The sequence below is a fragment of the Acartia tonsa genome, chromosome 7, assembly GCF_053477335.1.
Source record: "Acartia tonsa isolate MP-2025a chromosome 7, ASM5347733v1, whole genome shotgun sequence".
Taxonomy (NCBI): Eukaryota; Metazoa; Arthropoda; class Copepoda; order Calanoida; family Acartiidae; genus Acartia; species Acartia tonsa.
The window spans coordinates 45556647-45577144 of record NC_137266.1 but is presented as its reverse complement, the minus strand read 5'-3'; the positions used below and the strand labels follow the sequence as shown (position 1 = coordinate 45577144).

At 35.8% G+C, this 20498-nt stretch overlaps 1 protein-coding gene across 2 annotated transcripts in view; it reads right to left on the bottom strand.

Moving 5' to 3' along the window:
• Positions 1 to 17059, bottom strand: part of LOC145323851 (glutaminase kidney isoform, mitochondrial-like) — a 51540-nt gene extending 34481 nt beyond the window's left edge. The window contains exons 1-7 of one of the 2 annotated variants that reach the window (XM_080166430.1): positions 16959 to 17059; positions 16234 to 16276; positions 15824 to 15864; positions 15272 to 15315; positions 14442 to 14503; positions 11692 to 11807; positions 6074 to 6213 (exon numbers count right to left, since the gene is read on the bottom strand). In XM_080166430.1, coding sequence (XP_080022556.1) covers positions 6074 to 6213; positions 11692 to 11807; positions 14442 to 14503; positions 15272 to 15315; positions 15824 to 15864; positions 16234 to 16276; positions 16959 to 16994 — 482 coding nt within the window. In that variant the 5' untranslated portion in view covers positions 16995 to 17059. Of the gene's footprint in view, positions 1 to 6073; positions 6214 to 11565; positions 11628 to 11691; positions 11808 to 14441; positions 14504 to 15271; positions 15316 to 15823; positions 15865 to 16233; positions 16277 to 16958 lie in introns of those variants that run through there. The other variant, XM_080166433.1, reaches the window with a different exon arrangement.
• Positions 17060 to 20498: the final 3439 nt, after the last annotated feature.

Below are 20498 nucleotides of genomic sequence, written 5' to 3'. Positions count from 1 at the left end.
ATCCAGCATTGTAAATCAGCCAGATATCCAGTATTCATCCAAAAAAGTATTCGGCCAAATCCTATTATATATGTATGCAATTTGACCATTTTGTATTTGGAATATTACTTGCTACACCTTCATATGTTATAATTGAGACTGCCCCCATTTTTTTTGGTAAATTTCAGGTATATATCAACACACTTGAATTGAAATTTTGTAAAAATCTTTAAAATTGGGATGGTACAAAAGCCCCAAAAAAGCCATAAAAACAGGGTTTTTTGCAGATTTTAAAAACTTTGCAGTGCTTGTACCGTCGCAATTTTTGCATTACAGAAAAAAAAATTTGCATGGGTCATTTCTATGCATAAATCAACCACATTTTGGCTGGGGGCAAAAATTTTAACAACATTTTTCAAATCCGGGACGGGGTAATATCAATATATGGAAAAACTATTGATTTTTTTCAGGGCTCGACAGCCGCATTTTAGGCTCTGTGAAAACATCACATTATAATTCTAAAATTCAGCTTGATGTCTCAGCCTATTCCTAAACGTCAATCTATTTTTCAGAATTTTTTTTATTTTGCACAAAAGCGGGTTTAAATTTGAAGCTTATGCGCAACTGATAGTTGACCGCCAGACTGAACGGACGTGTAATAAACATATCCCGTATGACCTATAATTAGAAATTATTGGTGACAGGGTGTCCAACAATTTTCTATTTTAACAATGGCTACAAATCAAGTTGAACAACAACAAAGTGATAGTAATATTGGGGATTTAACTAAAATTCTCATTGACAATAAAGTGACGCCAGAAAAACTAAAAGAACTGTTATGCAATGCTAACAAAAGTGATTCAAAAATATCTCTGGATAAGTCAAACCTCAAAAAATGTTGCAGTGATTTAAAGTTATACTGCAACAGTAATGAGCAGTATAATCGCAATTGGACCATTAGAATTCATGGGCTATCTGTCTCTTCTGAGCTAGTTAAGAAAGTGGGAGCTGATGAGGCATGCATAACTACTGCCTACAATGCTATCATTGAGCCTGTGCTGAGGAAGCTTACCCCTAAGCCTGAAGACACTGATGTGAACACAGAATGGGGCCCTACAAAGATTGACTCTGTTCCTAAAGTTTTTGATCTCCTTTCAAATGGTCATTTTGTTGGTAAAAAACGAGATAATCTTCCAAGAACTATCATCATAAGATTCATGTCAAGGTATATGAGAAATCTGTTTCTCAAATATAAGAGAAAATTTATGCCAAATCCAACGGCAGCAGAGACAACAATGGGTGTTAAATTTTATTCTGCATTTCCTGATCTTACAGCAATGAACCATAAATATCTGATGGCCCTGAAACAAGACCCTAGGGTTAAGGCTGCTTGGGCATTTGATGGGAACCTGAGATTCTCTCTGGCTGACAGCAAAGGTGAGGAGTCTAATGAAACTGGAGCTGGGTTCTCAGAGGTATTCTTTGTTGAGGATATAAGGACAGATCCCACAGCAGAGGTTGACAAAGCTGTTGCCTCCCACAATGACTCATCACCCTCCAGAAAAAGTAGAGCAGATCTTCCTACAAATAATCGCCAACTGAGATCTAAGGGCCCAGTTAGAGGCAATGGAGGGCCTTGGAGCCAATCATCTGGACATGGTGGACGTAGTGGAGTGCCAGCTGGACGTGGAGGTGTTCCTGGTGGACGTGGAGGTGTTCCTGGAGGACGTGGTAGAGGGCGTGGTGGACAGTTTTCTGGTCGGGATGGACAGCATGCTGGTGGAGCCCAAGGAGAACATAAGGATTCAGGGGAAAGCAGCTGGCAGGAGGTAAAGAATGGAGCTACAAAAGGTGAAATTGAAAAAGGTGAAGGTCTATTGCCAAATGATAATGATCTTGCCTGCTCTACCTTTAATGTAAATTCATTTAAAGATTAGATATATCAACATATTCCTACAAGCATCTTCTTTTAAATAAAAAAAAACCCTATTTTTTTCTCCTAAATTTAGCATGAATTCTTATCTGATTCCTCTGTTTTTTTCTCAATATACAATAATTTTAGCTCTAGATAAAAAAATATTTTATTATAATAATTAGGATTTTATTTAGTACCATACAAACTATCTTTTATACCTCTTCTAAAAAACATTTGTTTTTCTTTAATGATTTAATATTTTAAAATTTGTTGGACACCCCAAATATAGGATATGAAAAATAGTAAAAATTGTCCGTATTACCGGAAGTGTAAGATCTATACCTACCCCCTCCCATTCTCCTACCCTTCTTACAACCCCTACACCCCTTGTACACCTGTATGTATTTATGACTTCCCCCCCCCTTTTTCCCACCCCTATCCAGTCCCTCCTTTCCCTGCACCCCCTCTCTATCCTTTCTTACTTTTGGTTTGTGTGTTTGTATATTGTTTCTTCATACATTGGATTTATTATAAATGAATGAATCATTTCATAGATTTGGGACAGACAATCTAAATAACAACAATTTTCACAGATTGCTTTTTGAAGAAAATGAAGAGGTTGATATTTATCGAGAATTAGACATACAGAGCTCATACTATTCTCCTGATAAATTTTGTGAAAAATTTAAAAATTCAAAAAACATTTCTATCCTCAGTTTAAATATTCAATCTATTAATTCTAAATTTTCTAGCCTTTCTGATCTAATTCATTTTTGGAAAGAGAAAGGGGTTATTTTTGACATCATTTGTTTACAAGAATGTTATTCCATTGTTATTCCATCCATTTTTGAAATATCTTTATATCATCCTATTCTATTTAAAACAAGAACAACTTTTGTGGGTGGAGGCGTAGCTTTCTATATTAACAAATCTTTAAATTTTTCTGTTCTAAATGAGTATTCTATTTTTCATGAAAAAATTATTGAAAGTTTGTTCATAGAATTGGAGTTTAGCAACAGGAAAAAACTTGTTATTGGTAATTTCTACAGACCCCCTAGCACTGGGTTAAACAATCTTACACCTAATATGCAAATAGAGTTATTTTTGGAACATTTTCAAGGCATTTTAGACTCTATCACGGAGCGAAAATGTAAAGCAATTCTTTGTGGAGACTTTAATTTAGATTTGTTTGCTTACAATGTACATAATTATACAGCTGATTTTGTCAGCATGCTTTTTAGCGCTGGCTTCCTGCAGCTGATCTCTAACCCTACAAGAGTCTCAGCCCATAACAATACAGCTACGCTTATTGACCACATCTGGACAAATGATATTAAGGATCAAATGGTTTCTGGAGTAATAACTACTTATTTAAGCGACCATTTCTCAACTTTTCATTTTATTAGCACTAATAAACATAAGACAACCCCAAAAGTAATTTCCACTAGAGATTTTTCTGACGTTAATATTGAAAGCTTTAAAGATGACTTAAGTAATTTATCTTTTAATGAAGTCTATGCCAAAAATAACCCCACAGAAAGCTATGCTATCTTCCAAAACTTATTTCAAGCTTCTTTTGAGAGAAATATTCCTGTTAAGGAAATTCGATTTAATAAAAACTACCACATGATCCAAAATTGGATGACCAAAGGCATATTAAGGTCTAGGAATAAGAAATTTGAATTACAATCTAGATTAGCAAAAGTTCCAACAACTGAAAATAAGGAATTGTATACTAAATATAAAAACGTGTATAACAAAGTTCTGAAAACTGCAAAAAAGTTATATTATAGTAATCTACTTGTCTCCAACCAAAACAATCTTAAAAAGAGTTGGCAAATTATTAAAGATGTCGCTGGTTTGAATTCAAAAAGAAAATTTTCAACTAATAAGATTATTGTTGATGGTAATGAGATCATTGGTGATAAGAACATAGGAGAGGCATTTAATAGGCATTTTTCTAGCATTGCTTTTAATATTCGACAGGCTATACCCCCTACTGAGAGATCCCCTAACTCTTATCTTGAAGAATCTGGCAACCTATTTAACATTCCCCCAATCACACCTGCAATTATAACTGAAATTGTTAATAATTTTGACCTAAAAAAATCCTGTGCCTACCTTGGAATATCATCTTTTTTATTGAAAAAAGTCGTTTCACAAATTCTAGATCCTTTATGTCATATTTTCAATAAATCAATTGAACTTGGCTCTGTACCTGAACAATTCAAAATGGCTAAAGTAACAGCTGTCTTCAAAAAAGGCGGAGATCCTTTCAATCTTAATGATTACAGGCCAATTTCTCTTCTTCTTATTTTTTCAAAAATTCTAGAAAAGTTCATTGCCATTAATTTGCAAGCTTATCTTTCTGATAATAATCTTATTGATGAACTTCAATTTGGATTCCAGGCAAATAATTCAACATATCATCCTATGATTCATTTACTCAATCATGTAAGTAAAGCTATGAATAATAAGGAGTATACTATTGGAATTTTTTGTGATATTCGCAAAGCATTTGATTGTGTGCCTAAAAATACTCTTCTTATGAAGCTACAGAAATTTGGTATTAATGGGAACTTGCTTAATTGGTTTGAATCATATTTAACAGATAGAAATCAATTTGTTAAATTTGGCCTTTTTGACTCTGATCCATTAGAGATAGATAGTGGAGTGCCTCAAGGTAGCATATTAGGTCCTATTTTGTTTCTTATATTTTTTAATGACTTGCCTAAGTCAACACTTTTAAAAGTCCTACTTTTCTGTGATGACACTACTATATTAGCCTCTGGTAAAAACCTAAATGAGCTTGTTGAATTTGTTAATGCAGAACTCAAAAATATTTCCCAGTGGTTTAGGGCTAATCAAATGTCTTTACATCCCAACAAAACAAAATTCACTATATTTTATCCTACTCCCTCCCTTATTCCATGGAATGAAATCAATCTATATTTTGATGATAATGATCCAAATACCCTTAACCCTAACCCTTTACTTAGACATAGAATTGACTTTGTCAACCATGAAAGTGATATTCCAGCTATAAAATTCTTGGGTATTTATTTGGATCCAGCCTTGAATTTTAAGGTTCATATAAATGAATTAAACAAAAAGCTCTCTAAATCATTATTTTGTCTCCGAAAATGTCAAGGTCTACTCACTGAAAAAGCTCTGAAAGCTCTATATTACTCTATCTTTTATTGTCATTTAGTTTATGGAATCCTTATCTACTCATGTGCATCACCCACAAATCTTACTGGCATAATCACTAAACAAAAAATGGCTGTGAGATGTATTAAGCAAGCAACCTACTATAGCCATTCTAGTCCTTTATTTAAAAATCTCAATATTTTACCCTTTGAATCTCTAGCTCATTACTTCAAACTAAAATTTATGTATGAGTACAAAAATAATTTGTTGCCAAGGTCTTTTAATAATATGTGGCCTAGACGAGGTGAATTAAATGGTAACTTCGTTTTGAGAAACAATAATAATTTAACTGTCCCCTTTTCTCGAATTAACTTAGTAGAGAGGCTTCCTATTTGTTCATTTCCAAAGATATGGAACAGTTTTGACGACCGTGATAATATAAAAAATGCCTTAAACCTAAATCAATTTAAGAGTAGGCTAAAAAAATGCCTTCTAGCAAAAATAGACATAACATGTTATAGACTTCTTTGCCGTTCTTGCCACCTAAGAATGTAAAACATTTATTCTGTCTGTTCTACAAGTCTTCACTGATTTATCCTTCATATTAATTATAAATGTTTATAGTCAATATTACAAACACACATCATGTTACTTTCCCCTCCAATTCCCTTCCTTACAATTCCACATTATAATCCCCATCATATATAATGCGTAAGTTCTTATTTTAAATAATTAAGCTTCATGTTATCTATTATATTTTTTTTATCATTTTTTTCTTATCTGCAAAGGCTACTTAATATTACCTCGAGAGAGATTAATTAGTCCTTTGACACGAATTTTGAATGTGAATACTATAATCTTTATTATTAAACTATAAGTAATCATGATCAATTTTATTGTTTGTTTGTGATTATACCATGTAATGTATATATATTTTTTTGTATGTGTCATAAAATAAATATTTCATTTCATTTCATTTCATTTCATTTCAACTGGGGCGCGGCTGCCAAACCCTGGAAATTTTCTCACCTTATATATTCATCCATGACTGGGTTATAATGACACTTGATAGTCAAACCTTCTTCCTCTTTACCAATAATAACATTGTCTCCAATACTAGGTAGTATGTGTCCATTTCCTATGGGAGTACTCCTTCCACTCTTACCAGACTAGATAGATATATAGATAGATAGATAGATAGATAGATAGATAGATAGATAGATAGATAGATAGATAGATAGATATACCAATAATAACATTGTCTCCAATACTAGGTAGGATGTTTCCATTTCCTATGGGAGTACTTCTTCCACTCTTACCAGACTAGATAGATAGATAGATAGATAGATAGATAGATAGATAGATAGATAGATAGATAGATAGATAGATAGATAGATAGATAGATAGATAGATAGATAGATAGATATATAGATACCAATAATAACATTGTCTCCACTACTGGGTAGGATGTTTCCATTTCCTATGGGAGTACTCCTTCCACTCTTACCAGACTAGGTAGATAGATAGATAGATAGATAGATAGATAGATAGATAGATAGATATATAGATAGATAGATGAATAGATAGATAGATAGATAGATAGATACCAATAATAACATTGTCTCCACTGCTAGGTAGTATGTTTCCATTTCCTATGGGAGTACTCCTTCCACTCTTACCAGACTAGATAGATAGATAGATAGATAGATACCAATAATATCATTGTCTCCATTACTAGGTAGGATGTTTCCATTTCCTATGGGAGTACTCCTTCCACTCTTACCAGACTAGATAGATAGATAGATAGATAGATAGATAGATAGATACAAATAATAACATTGTCTCCACTACTAGGTAGTATGTTTCCATTTCCTATGGGAGTACTCCTTCCACTCTTACCAGACTAGATAGATAGATAGATAGATAGATACCAATAATATCATTGTCTCCAATACTAGGTAGGATGTTTCCATTTCCTATGGGAGTACTCCTTCCACTCTTACCAGACTAGATAGATAGATAGATAGATAGATAGATAGATAGATAGATAGATAGATACAAATAATAACATTGTCTCCACTACTAGGTAGTATGTTTCCATTTCCTATGGGAGTACTCCGTCCACTCTTACCAGACTAGATAGATGTTTGTTTGTTTGTTTAGCCCGACATCTACTCATCCTCCATCATCATTTACATCTGTTGCCAGATTTAGAAATCTGGCTGCTTCCAAGGGTCGGGTCCAGAGGTCTCTGGTTGTAAGGTTGGTCCTATTGTTAGGACATTCAAACAGGTGTCGAGTTGTGTGAGAGTGTTGGTTGCAGTTGGGGCATACATCTTGAATAGTAGGGTTGATTCTGGCCTTGTAGCTATTCAGAAAGTTACTGTATCCAGAGCGCAGCTGGGATAAAGTGGCTCTGGTTGCTCTGGGGAGACATTTCTCTGACTTGTGAATTTGGGGGGGAGGGGCAAGTAACACCTTGTTAGGCTCCATGGCATTGAGGGCCTCCTTGACACTTTTGGTGTGTATTAGTTTTAATTTAGACTTATATACATCCTCTGGGAGGTCAGGGCGAGACATGTGCCTGATTTCTTCTCCAAATCTAGAGGACAGGGTTTCTTTCATCTGGCGGGGGGGAGGGGGATCAGACAGGTTCACTCTGTTAGGATGGTGTGGCTTCTGTGTAGCTAACAGGAATTGCTTACTGAGCATTTCACAGTGAGGACGGACCTTCATGATCTTGGTCTCATTGTGAAGGTGATCAATGTCTGTCATCCGGTGGCAGCCAGTGGCAGTCCGCAGGGCTTGGTTCTGGGCAATCTGAAGATTTTTCCAGGATGTGTCACTTAGGGATGGGGTCCAAATGTTGCAGCCGTAATTTAAAAGGGGGCGTCCTATGGCTTTGTAGGTGTTAATAATGGTTTCTTTCTCCATACCCCAGTCGGAACCAGCCAAGGCCTTCAGGACATTGTTCTTAACTTGGACCTTGGTCTTTAAGTCGGTGGCATGTTGTTTAAAGGAAAGGAGATTGTCAAAAGTTATCCCTAAAAACTTAGGTTTCTTGACTGTTGGAACTTTTTCTCCATCTATCACAACATCTAGTTCCGTGTTGCACTCATTTGAGGCCGTTGTAAACAACGTAGCTGAGGATTTGGAGGGGGATATCTCGAGGTTGCGTCCTTTAAACCAAACAGTTAGGGTAGCCAAGTAGGTGTTGATTTCTTGAACTGCTGGGTCAATAACTGGGCCTGAGTTTAGGATATTGGAGTCATCAGCATATGTCTTGAGAATGGTGTTACCAGGAGGGGCAGGCATTGATGACATATATAAGTTAAAGAGTACAGGGGAGAGAACACCACCTTGTGGGACACCCTGTTTCATCTTCCTGTATTTAGAGTTGGAATTCCTAAATACTACATATGTGTATCTGCCTCTCAAATATGCACACAGGAAGCGTTTTATGTGGTCATTGAGGTTTAGCTTCTCGATGTCACTGAGAAGGATGGTGTGGTCGACCATGTCGAAGGCACGGGAAAGGTCAATGGCGACACAAACTGTTCTGTGAACAGGTTTCTTCCTGTTAAGACCAGAGTTGATATGGTCTAGGATGCTCTGTAGTGCTGTACCTGTAGACCTGCCTTTACGGAATCCATGTTGATGGTCGGCAAGTTGGACAGCTTCTGTCACAGCTGGAAGCAAATGTGCCTCAAGGATTTTGATAGCTGGGGACAGAAGGGACACTGGGCGGTAGCTGGGTCCTTTGTCAGCAGGTTTGCCAGGTTTCAGCAAAGGTATGATTTTGCCAGTCTTCCAGATGTTGGGGATGACTGACTCTTCCAGGCATCTGTTGAAGATATTGGTCAGGTAGTTGATGGCATTGGGGCCAATGTTCTTCAACATAATTGGTGACAAACCATCAGGTCCTAAGGCCTTAGAGCTTTTTGATTTGTTAATAGCAGCTAGGGTCTGGGCAGGGGTAAACAGTATCAAAGGATCTTTTGTCTTCTTCTTCAGAGAGCGAAGCGTCCGTCTGAAGGGTTGTGATGACTTGGAATCCTTGGGAGGTGTATACTGTTTATTGAAGTTGTTGGCCATGGCTTTGGCACAGTTGGTGGTTTTATCGTTAAAGCTGATTCCTTGATTTTCAGGTTGGACAGGGTTATTGTTTAAACTTTTGATGGTATTCCAAAGCTTTTTAGATCCAGGTTGGCAGCAGGCAAGATGTTCCTTCCATTTAGTTTTCCGATGGTCTTGGATCTTTTTAGTGATCTCTTTGTTGAGATCAGAGATTCTAGGGTCTGCAGGATCATTCTCCCTGATTTCATCCCTTTCATTAATCAGTCTGGCTGCTTCAGTGGGGAGGGCGTTGAAGGTTTTGGGGATTCTGCCGGCAGGAATGTGAAGTTTGGCAGCTTTTTGAAGGGTGTGTCGAAAGAAAACTTCAGCTTTATGGATGCTAGTAATATCTCTAGCATGCCTAAATTTGTCTTCAACGTGTTTTTGGAAAGCAGGCCAGTTAGCTTTCGAAAAGTTAATAAAAGTAACATTTTTTGCATTAAACTTTTTGAGGTCAGCAGTCATGTTGATAATGATGGGGAGATGGTCCGAGCTCATCTTATTTCTGATCCTCCAGGTGGTGGTGGGGATGAGATTAGAGGAGACAATACTAACGTCAGGAGCAGTTGAAGCCAGGTTGGTAACTCTGGTTGGTAAGTCCTCGTTTATAATGCCGCAGGTTCGTCCTGTGATGGTGTCTGCCAGAGCTGTACCTCTGGTATCATTTGTGGCCTCTGAGTGCCAGAGTTGACTGTGGGCATTAACATCCCCGAGGATCATGTATGATTCACCAAGGCCGTCAAAAAGATGGTCAAGGGGAGGTTCATACTGTGGGGTGCAACTGCTTTGTGGTGGAATGTAGACATTATGTATGTAGAGGTTTTTCTTGTCCACGCCAGGTATGCTGATGGTTAAGGTTTCTGTGAACGGGTCCTGTTCCAGGATTCTAGGTGTTGGTTCAATGGAGAAGTTTAGATCCTTGTGTATCAAGAATGCTAGTCCTCCTCCCTTGTTGGTGCCTCTATCTTTGCGGACAAGGGTATAGTTGGGAGTTTTGAACGGCTTTGATTTATTTGTCAGCTTAGTCTCTTGAATTGCAGCAATGGGGATGTTGTCCTTCTCCATGTTGTGCAAGAGCTCGTCGATTTTCCCTAGTATACTGTTGGGAGGGGGCGAAGAGGGGGTTGGGGGGGGTCTACGAGTTGAAAAAGATGGGGATTGAGAAGGGGGTCGAAAAGGGGGGTTGTTTTGAGGGGGGGTTTTTTGGGGGGGGTTGTTTGGCTTACAGCATGGTCCAATCCAGGTTTTAAGTTTTCTTCTCTGAACTGATGTTTTAAATGGAGAGCATTTGATGTGGAGCCAGTGTGAGCAGCTTGAACATTGGACGGCTGTAGATGTTAAGATTCCATTACATATGATACAGTACCAGGTTTTGGGGCCTGGGTTTTGTTCAATTCCAGCTATTAACAGAAGAAGCCGAATAAGGTTGGCTGGTGTTTCCTTATTCTTTGTCAGGTAAATTAAAAACTCGATTCAGCTGAGGGAGAGTCCTCGTTGTCTGTGATGTTAAAAAACCGTTGGAAGCATGGTTGATGTAGATGGTAAGGTCGATGATGGTGGTAAGGTAGGTGGGAGATTGTAAGTGTTTGCTCTTGGCTTCTTCTGTTGCTGCTGATGTTGTTGCTGCTGCAGTTGAAGGTGGATCCGCGGCGTAGACACGGCAAACATAGGATCCAGATAGATAGATAGATAGATAGATACCAATAATATCATTGTCTCCAATACTAGGTAGGATGTTTCCATTTCCTATGGGAGTACTCCTTCCACTCTTACCAGACTAGATAGATAGATAGATAGATAGATACCAATAATATCATTGTCTCCAATACTAGGTAGGATGTTTCCATTTCCTATGGGAGTACTCCTTCCACTCTTACCAGAATAGATATATAGATAGATAGATAGATACCAATAATATCATTGTCTCCAATACTAGGTAGGATGTTTCCATTTCCTATGGGAGTACTCCTTCCACTCTTACCAGACTAGATAGATAGATAGATAGATAGATAGATAGATAGATACCAATAATATCATTGTCTCCAATACTAGGTAGGATGTTTCCATTTCCTATGGGAGTACTCCTTCCACTCTTACCAGACTAGATATATAGATAGATAGATAGATAGATAGATAGATAGATAGATACCAATAATAACATTTTCTCCAATACTAGGTAGTATGTTTCCATTTCCTATGGGAGTACTCCTTCCACTCTTACCAGACTAGATAGAAAGATAGATAGATAGATTGATTAGAAATAGATAAATTGAAATTTAGATAATTAGAAATAGATAGAAAGGTAGATAGTTAGATATTAGTTTTTCAGACTAACAGAAGAAAGGGGGGTAGAACAATCTTAAGATAGATAATGGGAGTAAGATAGATAGATAGATAATAGATACCTGAACAAAATTGAGACAAGGATATTCAAGTTTTTCAGATCTGACTCCCACAGAAGAAAGAGGGGTAGAACAATCGCAAAATAGATAATGGGAGTAAGATAGACAGATAGATAGATAGATAGATACCTGAACAAAATTGAGACAAGGATATTCAAGTTTTTCAGATCTGACTCCCACAGAAGAAAGAGGGGTGGAGCATTCCGAGGTGTTCTGGGATGGTCCGTAGGAGGCGTATGGTCGACCTAGGGGAAAAATAATGTTGTATTCCATAACAGTTTTTTGTATGAGAGATAGTACAATGGACATTAATTTAATACTTAATGTCAATAAATATAAAGTATTTCTATCCCTGCAATTTAAAGATTACTAGTGGCTGTGCCCCTAGCATCTAGGGGCTCTATATTTGAAGGGATATGAAATGGCAGAAATGGCTTAAAACCATACCCAGACTTATTTATAGAAATTAAAAGGCCTAAAACAATCTCAGGACTACGCTACAGACAAAAAAGCTTACTACTTTATTTTATACGCAGTTTACGCTGATACGACTTTTTAATGTCTTACATAAGCTGGCAGAGACTCATACTTATCACCTTTCCAATAAGAATCACTGAATCATATCAAATGACAGAGTACCTGACTCTGTCTGTGTGAACCAACTAATTTTCACAGAGTCTCTGTCTCTGTCTGTGTGAACCAACTAATTTTCACAGAGAAACTGTCTCTGTCTGTGTGAACCAACTAATTTTCACAGAGTCTCTGTCTCTGTCAGTGTGAACCAACTAATTTTCACAGAGAAACTGTCCCTGTCTGTGTGAACCAACTAATTTTCACAGAGTCTCTGTCTCTGTCTGTGTGAACCAACTAATTTTCACAGAGTCTCTGTCCCTGTCTGTGTGAACCAACTAATTTTCACAGAGTACATGTCTCTGTCTGTGTGAACCAACTAATTTTCACAGAGAAACTGTCTCTGTCTGTGTATACCAACTAATTTTCACAGAGTACATGTCTCTGTCTGTGTGAACCAACTAATTTTCACAGAGTATCTGTCTCTGTCTGTGTATACCAACTAATTTTCACAGAGAAACTGTCTCTGTCTGTGTGAACCAACTAATTTTCACAGAGAAACTGTCTCTGTCTGTGTGAACCAACTAATTTTCACAGAGAAACTGTCTCTGTCTGTGTAACCAACTAATTTTCACAGAGTCTCTGTCTCTGTCTGTGTGAACCAACTAATTTTCACAGAGAAACTGTCTCTGTCTGTGTGAACCAACTAATTTTCACAGAGAAACTGTCTCTGTCTGTGTGAACCAACTAATTTTCACAGAGAAACTGTCTCTGTCTGTGTGAACCAACTAATTTTCACAGAGAAACTGTCTCTGTCTGTGTGAACCAACTAATTTTCACAGAGTCTCTGTCTCTGTCTGTGTGAACAAACTAATTTTCACAGAGTCTCTGTCTCTGTCTGTGTGAACCAACTAATTTTCACAGAGTCTCTGTCTCTGTCTGTGTGAACCAACTAATTTTCACAGAGAAACTGTCTCTGTCTGTGTGAACCAACTAATTTTCATAGAGAAACTGTCTTTGTCTGTGTTAACCAACTAATTTTCACAGAGAAACTGTCTCTGTCTGTGTGAACCAACTTATTTTCACAGAGAAACTGTCTCTGTCTGTGAGAACAAACTAATTTTCACAGAGAAATTGTCTCTGTCTGTGTGAACCAACTAATTTTCACAGAGAACCTGTCTCTTTCAGTGTAAAACCAACTAATTTTCACAGAGAAACTGTCTCTGTCTGTGTTAACCAACTAATTTTCACAGAGAAACTGTCTCTGTCTGTGTGAACCAACTAATTTTCACAGAGAAACTGTCTCTGTCTGTGTGAACCAACTAATTTTCACAGAGAAACTGTCTCTGTCTGTGTGAACCAACTAATTTTCACAGAGAAACTATCTCTGTCAGTGTGAACCAACTAATTTTCACAGAGAAACTGTCTCTGTCTGTGTGAACCAACTAATTTTCACAGAGAAACTGTCACTGTCTGTGTGAACCAACTAATTTTCATAGAAAAGCTGTCTCTGTCTGTGTGAACCAACTAATTTTCACAGAGTCTCTGTCTATGTCAGTGTGAACCAACTAATTTTCACAGAGTCTCTGTCTGTATGAACCAACTAATTTTCACAGAGTCTCTGTCTCTGTCTGTGTGAACCAACTAATTTTCACAGAGTCTCTGTCTCTGTCTGTGTGAACCAACTAATTTTCACAGAGTCTCTGTCTCTCTCTGTGTGAACCAACTAATTTTAACAGAGTCTCTGTCTCTGTCTGTGTGAACCAACTAATTTTCACAGAGTCTCTGTCTCTATCTGTGTGAACCAACTAATTTTCACAGAGTCTCTGTCTGTATGAACCAACTAATTTTCACAGAGTCTCTGTCTCTGTCTGTGTGAACCAACTAATTTTCACAGAGTCTCTGTCTCTGTCTGTGTGAACCAACTAATTTTCACAGAGTCTCTGTCTCTCTCTGTGTGAACCAACTAATTTTAACAGAGTCTCTGTCTCTGTCTGTGTGAACCAACTAATTTTCACAGAGTCTCTGTCTCTGTCTGTGTGAACCAACTAATTTTCACAGAGTCTCTGTCTCTGTCTGTGTGAACCAACTAATTTTCACAGAAAAACTGTCTCTGTCTGTGTGAACCAACTAATTTTCACAGAGAAACTATCTCTGTCAGTGTGAACCAACTAATTTTCACAGAGTCTCTGTCTCTGTCTGTGTGAACCAACTAATTTTCACAGAGTCTCTGTCTCTGTCTGTGTGAACCAACTAATTTTCACAGAAAAACTGTCTCTGTCTGTGTGAACCAACTAATTTTCACTAACCTTCTCTGTCAGATAAATTTAATGGCGAGCGGTTGGGCTTCACAAGTCCCAAAGGAGATTCTCTAAAAATAAAACAATGAAGCCTATGTTAACCAGCAGCGCAGCAATATTATGTTCATATATAAGTAAACGTAATTATTAAAAGTTTTTTTTTAGATCTCTTATATGAATTTACGAATGGACTGTTTATTTTTACTGGCGGCTACGCCCTTGGCATAATTGAGCTCTCTTTACAAAAGGACAGAGGGGAGAGAAAAAGTTTAAAACCATCCCAAGATTTAACTCTTTAAATAAAATAGCCTAAAACCATCAAATGACCTATGTAAAGCTACTTAAATCAATTCTGTAGTTATTGAGATCTTAAGCTTTAGACAAGGCTGTAAAAGACAGACGTACAAAACTAGCTTTAAAAACTTCACTCATTGTTTTAATTATGAATTCTCCTATTCATAATATTTTTAGAAATTAAAACTATTCATTTTTTCTACAATAGATTTTCAGAAGCGAGAAATCTCGAGGATCTGTAAAAATCAGGGCACGGCAGCCGCGCCTCAGCCTCGCATAAGCCTCAAATTTAAACCCGCAAATTTTGATACAGTTATTTTTCGCATCGTATTATAGACAGCTTTTCACAGATATTAAGATAAAATATAAAACAAGTTTTGTTTGCCAGGGCTTACAAAACTGGTATTATTTTTTTATTTTTATGTTGATATTCGTGGAAAATTAACTGTAATGAGATGCTGAACATGATTTTTCAGCATGGCTAAGAACCGATTACAACCCAGCGGAAATTAATCGGTTTCTAAGCCATACTGGAAAAAAATTACCTTGTTATTTCCAATTTCTTAACTTCATTTAAAAGTCGTCCCTCCTATAAAATATATTTATCGATAAAATAATTTTAACAACCTATTAAGAACCTATTCCTTCATGTAAAGAAGGAAAAAATTGAAAGGTGAGATAAGGTTACCAAAATCCTACTTCTGGAAATATAACTGATAAGAACCCTCGACTGAGGTATAACGTACCGCATCCGTTTGTTGTAAGGAAGGTGATAGGTTTGAATCTCAGCCCAACACCACGTGTCATACTAAAGACGTTAAAAACGGTTCCTACTTATATTATGTCAGGTTGGCAACATGAACAGTAGGGGGAATGCCTTCGCCCAAAACAGGCGCAATGCATTACCATATACCAGAACTTACACACATATGTCTTGCAATTTAAGGTTTGGTAATTTGAAAGGGGTTTTAATGTATTAAGCAAGATTTGGTTCAAAGTTGCACCAAAATAAAATCTTGTGTCGTATACTGCCCTCTATCTAGTCAACTACTAAGAACTTAAATCAGAATGTCAAAAATAGAAAGATAGAAACCAACCTGGGATGAAGTTAAAGCAGGGTTGTCAGGTGTTCCTGCCCCTAAAAACAATATTATATAAAATTGGAAATTATGGCTCGCATCGATATTTTAAGGTGCAGCCGCTAGGTCAAAAATAAACAACACGCATGCCAAGTCGGAGCGGGTTGTAAATCGTCAATCCACAGTTTCAAAATATCAAAAGCATTTCTATTCCTAAATCTTATAGATTGGGATTACGGAATAAACAAAATATTTATTTATGCCTTACGAGTGTCTATGCCCATTTGTTTGCGGTATCCTACGATACAAACAAACATCCTGTTACCTTATTATAAGGATTGACTTTCACTTGTTTCGTAAACGCATACAGACAGTTAGATCTTAGAACTTGTAGAGTAGCTTCGCTACTTAAAATATTTTCAATTTACCTGATTCGACCAACTTTACAAGTTCTGGCTCGTCTACGTCAACCTAAGAATAATTTGTTACAGAGTAATTTTTTCAACATTGATGACAACATCTATAAAAATGAAGCTTTAAAATCAGGCAGTGGGACAAACAAACTTTAAACACATGTAGAGTGTCAGATGAATAGGATACAAACACAAATTTGTTTTAATTAAGTTTAAAATTAGATAGCAACGTTTGAAATCAAAAGGACAATTCTAACATGTCATAATAAACGATAAGAGCTTACTTACGGACGTACGTATATACCCTATTTATATAGAAAAGCTTCGCTTTAAAAAATATGCTATAAAAACAGACTTGTATGATACTTTTAAAATAGGTTGTATTAAATGATACTTTGACTTTCGAATAGCATTTGACTATCTTAAATGTTTATAAAATTATGTACCTAATAAAAAATTTACTCCGTCCCTTTTTTATCCTATTATATAAAGTTTTAATCTTTTTGTCTGTAGCGAAGGATCTTGCTAACCACTGAACCTTTACAGTGAAGCTTTCTATAGGCTTATAACTTTTTAGGCGGAGAGTATCTCTACCCTTCCAAGATAAATTGCCCCCAGAAAAATGTCCCCTACATCCCTTAAAAAAAAAATCCCTTGAGGCCTCTAGGGGTGTAGCCGCTTGTAGAAGTAGAAGGGTGTTTGGTAGCTCGGAGAGTTAAGAACCCTAAATCTTTCCTCACCTGTAGAACAGTATATGCAGCATCCAAATTTTCCATTCTATTCCAAAAAATCCAGAAATAAATTAAACAACAGCCATTAATTACATGTAGATAATTACATAAAGTCTGAAAAAAAAGAGATATTAGCTAAATATAAATGGTACAATTTATATATGTTTGTCTGTAATTCTTACACAAATCTCTCTTGAAAACCTGTTTGTGATGTCTTATGACCGTCACTCCCCTCACCCCTTCAACGTTCAAGAGTGGGGGTAAATCGGTGTTTACCCCCCCCCCCCCAAACTTTGAAACGCCACATTTTACCTACCTCAATTTTTTTTTTAACAAGGATGACAACATCCATAAAAGCGAAGCACTGAAACGGTAGGACAAACGGACACTAACACTTGTATACTGTATAGTGTCAGAACTGAATAATCAGAATATAAATGTATAAGAGTCAAAGTAAATTTCTAAGTAAATTTGTTAAAAAACTGCTTGATACAGGACAATGTTTATGGACATACTTACATTTTTAGGACTTGATTATACAGTTGCTTCGCCTATAACATTATACTTTGTTGTCCCAGGAATCAATATACCAAAATTCAGATCAATCGGATGATTAGATCACATAAAAATTTGTTGTTAAAAAAGTAAAAAATCAACGTGTTTAAAATGGACGTACGGACATTCTTGTTATGATTATAGAGTTTCTACGCTTTCTAAATCGTACCTAACTACTAAAGGAATCTCCATGCAAAGTTTGAAATCGATAGGACAATTCTAACATGCCTAAATTAACGAAAAAAGCTATCCGTGACGGACGGACGGACGGACCAACCCTAATGATAGAAAAGCTTCGCTTTTAAATACACTAGATTATCCTCCTCAAAATAAAAAGCTTGGACTTCCATGTCTCCTTTCATAGTTTTTTTAATCGTTTAAACAGAAAATTCTAAATAACAATGTTTTTTAGGTTTTTATAATCAAGTAGTTAAACTATTTTTAAAAATCCTAAGTCGTTTCGTTTTTGGTGATTAGAAGATAAACAAAATTTACTAAAATTAATTGAAAAATCACTTTATTCAGCCGTTTTCAAGATCTTATACACAACAATTTATACATCAAGCTATATAGAAAAGTTACACAATAAAAACAAGTTTCTACTCAATGACCCTTCTTTAAATATAACTTAATTAAGAATTATAAAAATAATTTTTTTTTTAATCACTTCAACAAAAAGTTAATAACTAAAAACTGTTTTAATTATATAGATTACATTATTTTTTAAATAAATTTCTTATTATGACATTAATATATTACGTTATATCATAGATTATGAAGAAAAAAACGTTGTTTTTGTGATGCAAAAATATTTGTCTGCTAGCACTGTGAATGGTAAAAGCCTGGTATAATGATCACCTGATTCCCCGAGGTTTCAACCATCTGACTATCTACCAGGGAGTAAGGGATATGATGGAGGATAAATCAATCTTACACATAAATATTATGTGTAAAAATCTTCTTAATAGTTATTATTTATTTGAGGGAGAAAGGCATGTAAATTAATTATACTATCCCTATCTTCCCTGATTGATTCCTTCTTTTTTCTCCCCCTTAGTAAATTTTCCCTCCCTTTTTTTCGATCTAATAAACTATCTTATAATATGTTTTTTAAATTGTTTTTTAAATTAAAAAGTTAAGCCCACGATCAATGTAGCGTATAACAAACCACATCAAATCGTTTTGTTAAGGGGTGATTGATTTCAATTTAAGCTTTAACTGCGTTATAACCTAAGATTCTAAAAAGTATACCTGGTTAGTTATACTATTCATTTGTATCATATTAATAGTAGGAGTAGGGGGAATGCCTTGACCCAATGAACGGTCATTACTATTTACAAGGTACAGTAAGACTTACAGACAAGGGTAAAGAATCCATAAAGGTTGGTTGTCTGTCAGATTCATTAGAGACATATATTTGGCTCTATATTAAAGTTTTAAACCATACCCAGAGATTTTTTTCAAGATTTATTGCCTAAACCACAATTCTATATATAAATAAATAATGATTATTTTCTTATTTGTTAAGATATCATTCTCACTAACCACTGAACCAATTAGGTTTCACATTTTCGGAAATAGAAATAATCAGTTTGAAAAATGTCTTAATTTATTTTTTTTTGTAAAAATGTAAGAACATCTATTTTAAACATATCATAATTTCCCTCTAATATAATGAAAAAAAATAAATAATTTCAAAAAGAAAGCTAAAAACAATCTTTAATCTCAAAAACCTTTCCTAACTACTAACAGATTTGTTTCTTAGTTACTTTATGTAGATTAGAATTGAAATATGTATTTTTACATATCTTAGCTAGCTATGTCTTTGCTGTTTTTGTCAGATTTTCACAATGTCTGTGAAAAAAAAGACATTTAGATGAAGAGACAAGAAGCTTTTATGCCTTTTTTGATCTCATTTTTAAATATATACCCATCCATGTATCTATTTATCAATCTATCCTTCATTCTATCTTTCTATCCAGCTTTCTATTTATCTGTCCGTTTATATCTTTATCTATCTATCTTTCCATCCATCTAACTATTCATCAATCTATCCATCTAACTATCCATCTACCTATATCAATATATCTATCCATCTTTCTATCCGTCTATCTTTCAAACTATCTATCTACCAACCCATCTATCTATTTATACATCCACCCATCTATCTATCTAACCATCTACTTATCCATCTATCTACCCATATATCCATATATATATCTATCCATCTATCCATCCATCCATCTATCTATCTATTTATGATTGTGCAAGATGAAGGAAAGGAATATATTTAACCAAAATATTCTGCCAAGGTCAAATACTTTGCAAAACATTTCCTACAAGATCTCGGAAACTTCAGTTGAGACCCACCAATGAAGCCACGTGAGCGATTGTTGAACGTGGGAGAGTTTGATAGATTTATAATTTAAGTCATAGTTTAAGACAATTCTGTTAAGTTTGAAGTGGGTAATGATCAAGGATCTAAAGGGATAAGACAATGGTCGTTAAATTAATGTACATCCCCAATGATAAAAGACAAAATTATCCCTTCCGTAGATTCAAAATAGTGGTTGAAAGTGAATTTTGACTGGTTGGCTCATTACGAAGAGTGTTCAAACGTTTCAACTTGAAACGTTTGAACACTCTTCGTAATGAGCCAACCAGTCAAAATTCACTGTAGTCCCCAAAGTTGATAAGCCACCGAATAAGAACACGTTATTTTAAAACTTTGGAGACTAGTGTAATAAACAGCCCATTGTCCCCTCTCTCTCTGTAATGACCGACATTCAACTAAATCTTACTTCCATCAGTTAGTCTGACATTCTTAACTTCTTGGAGTTTGACACAGTTTAATCCGAGATGTTTAGCATACTCATAAACATTCCATGCTTATCTAGCGTGTTGTTGATAAAATATCAACAACAAAGTTCAACAGAAGTGGATTTGGAAGCTTTACAAAGTGTCTCAAAAAATCAGTTATGTGACGTCATGTGA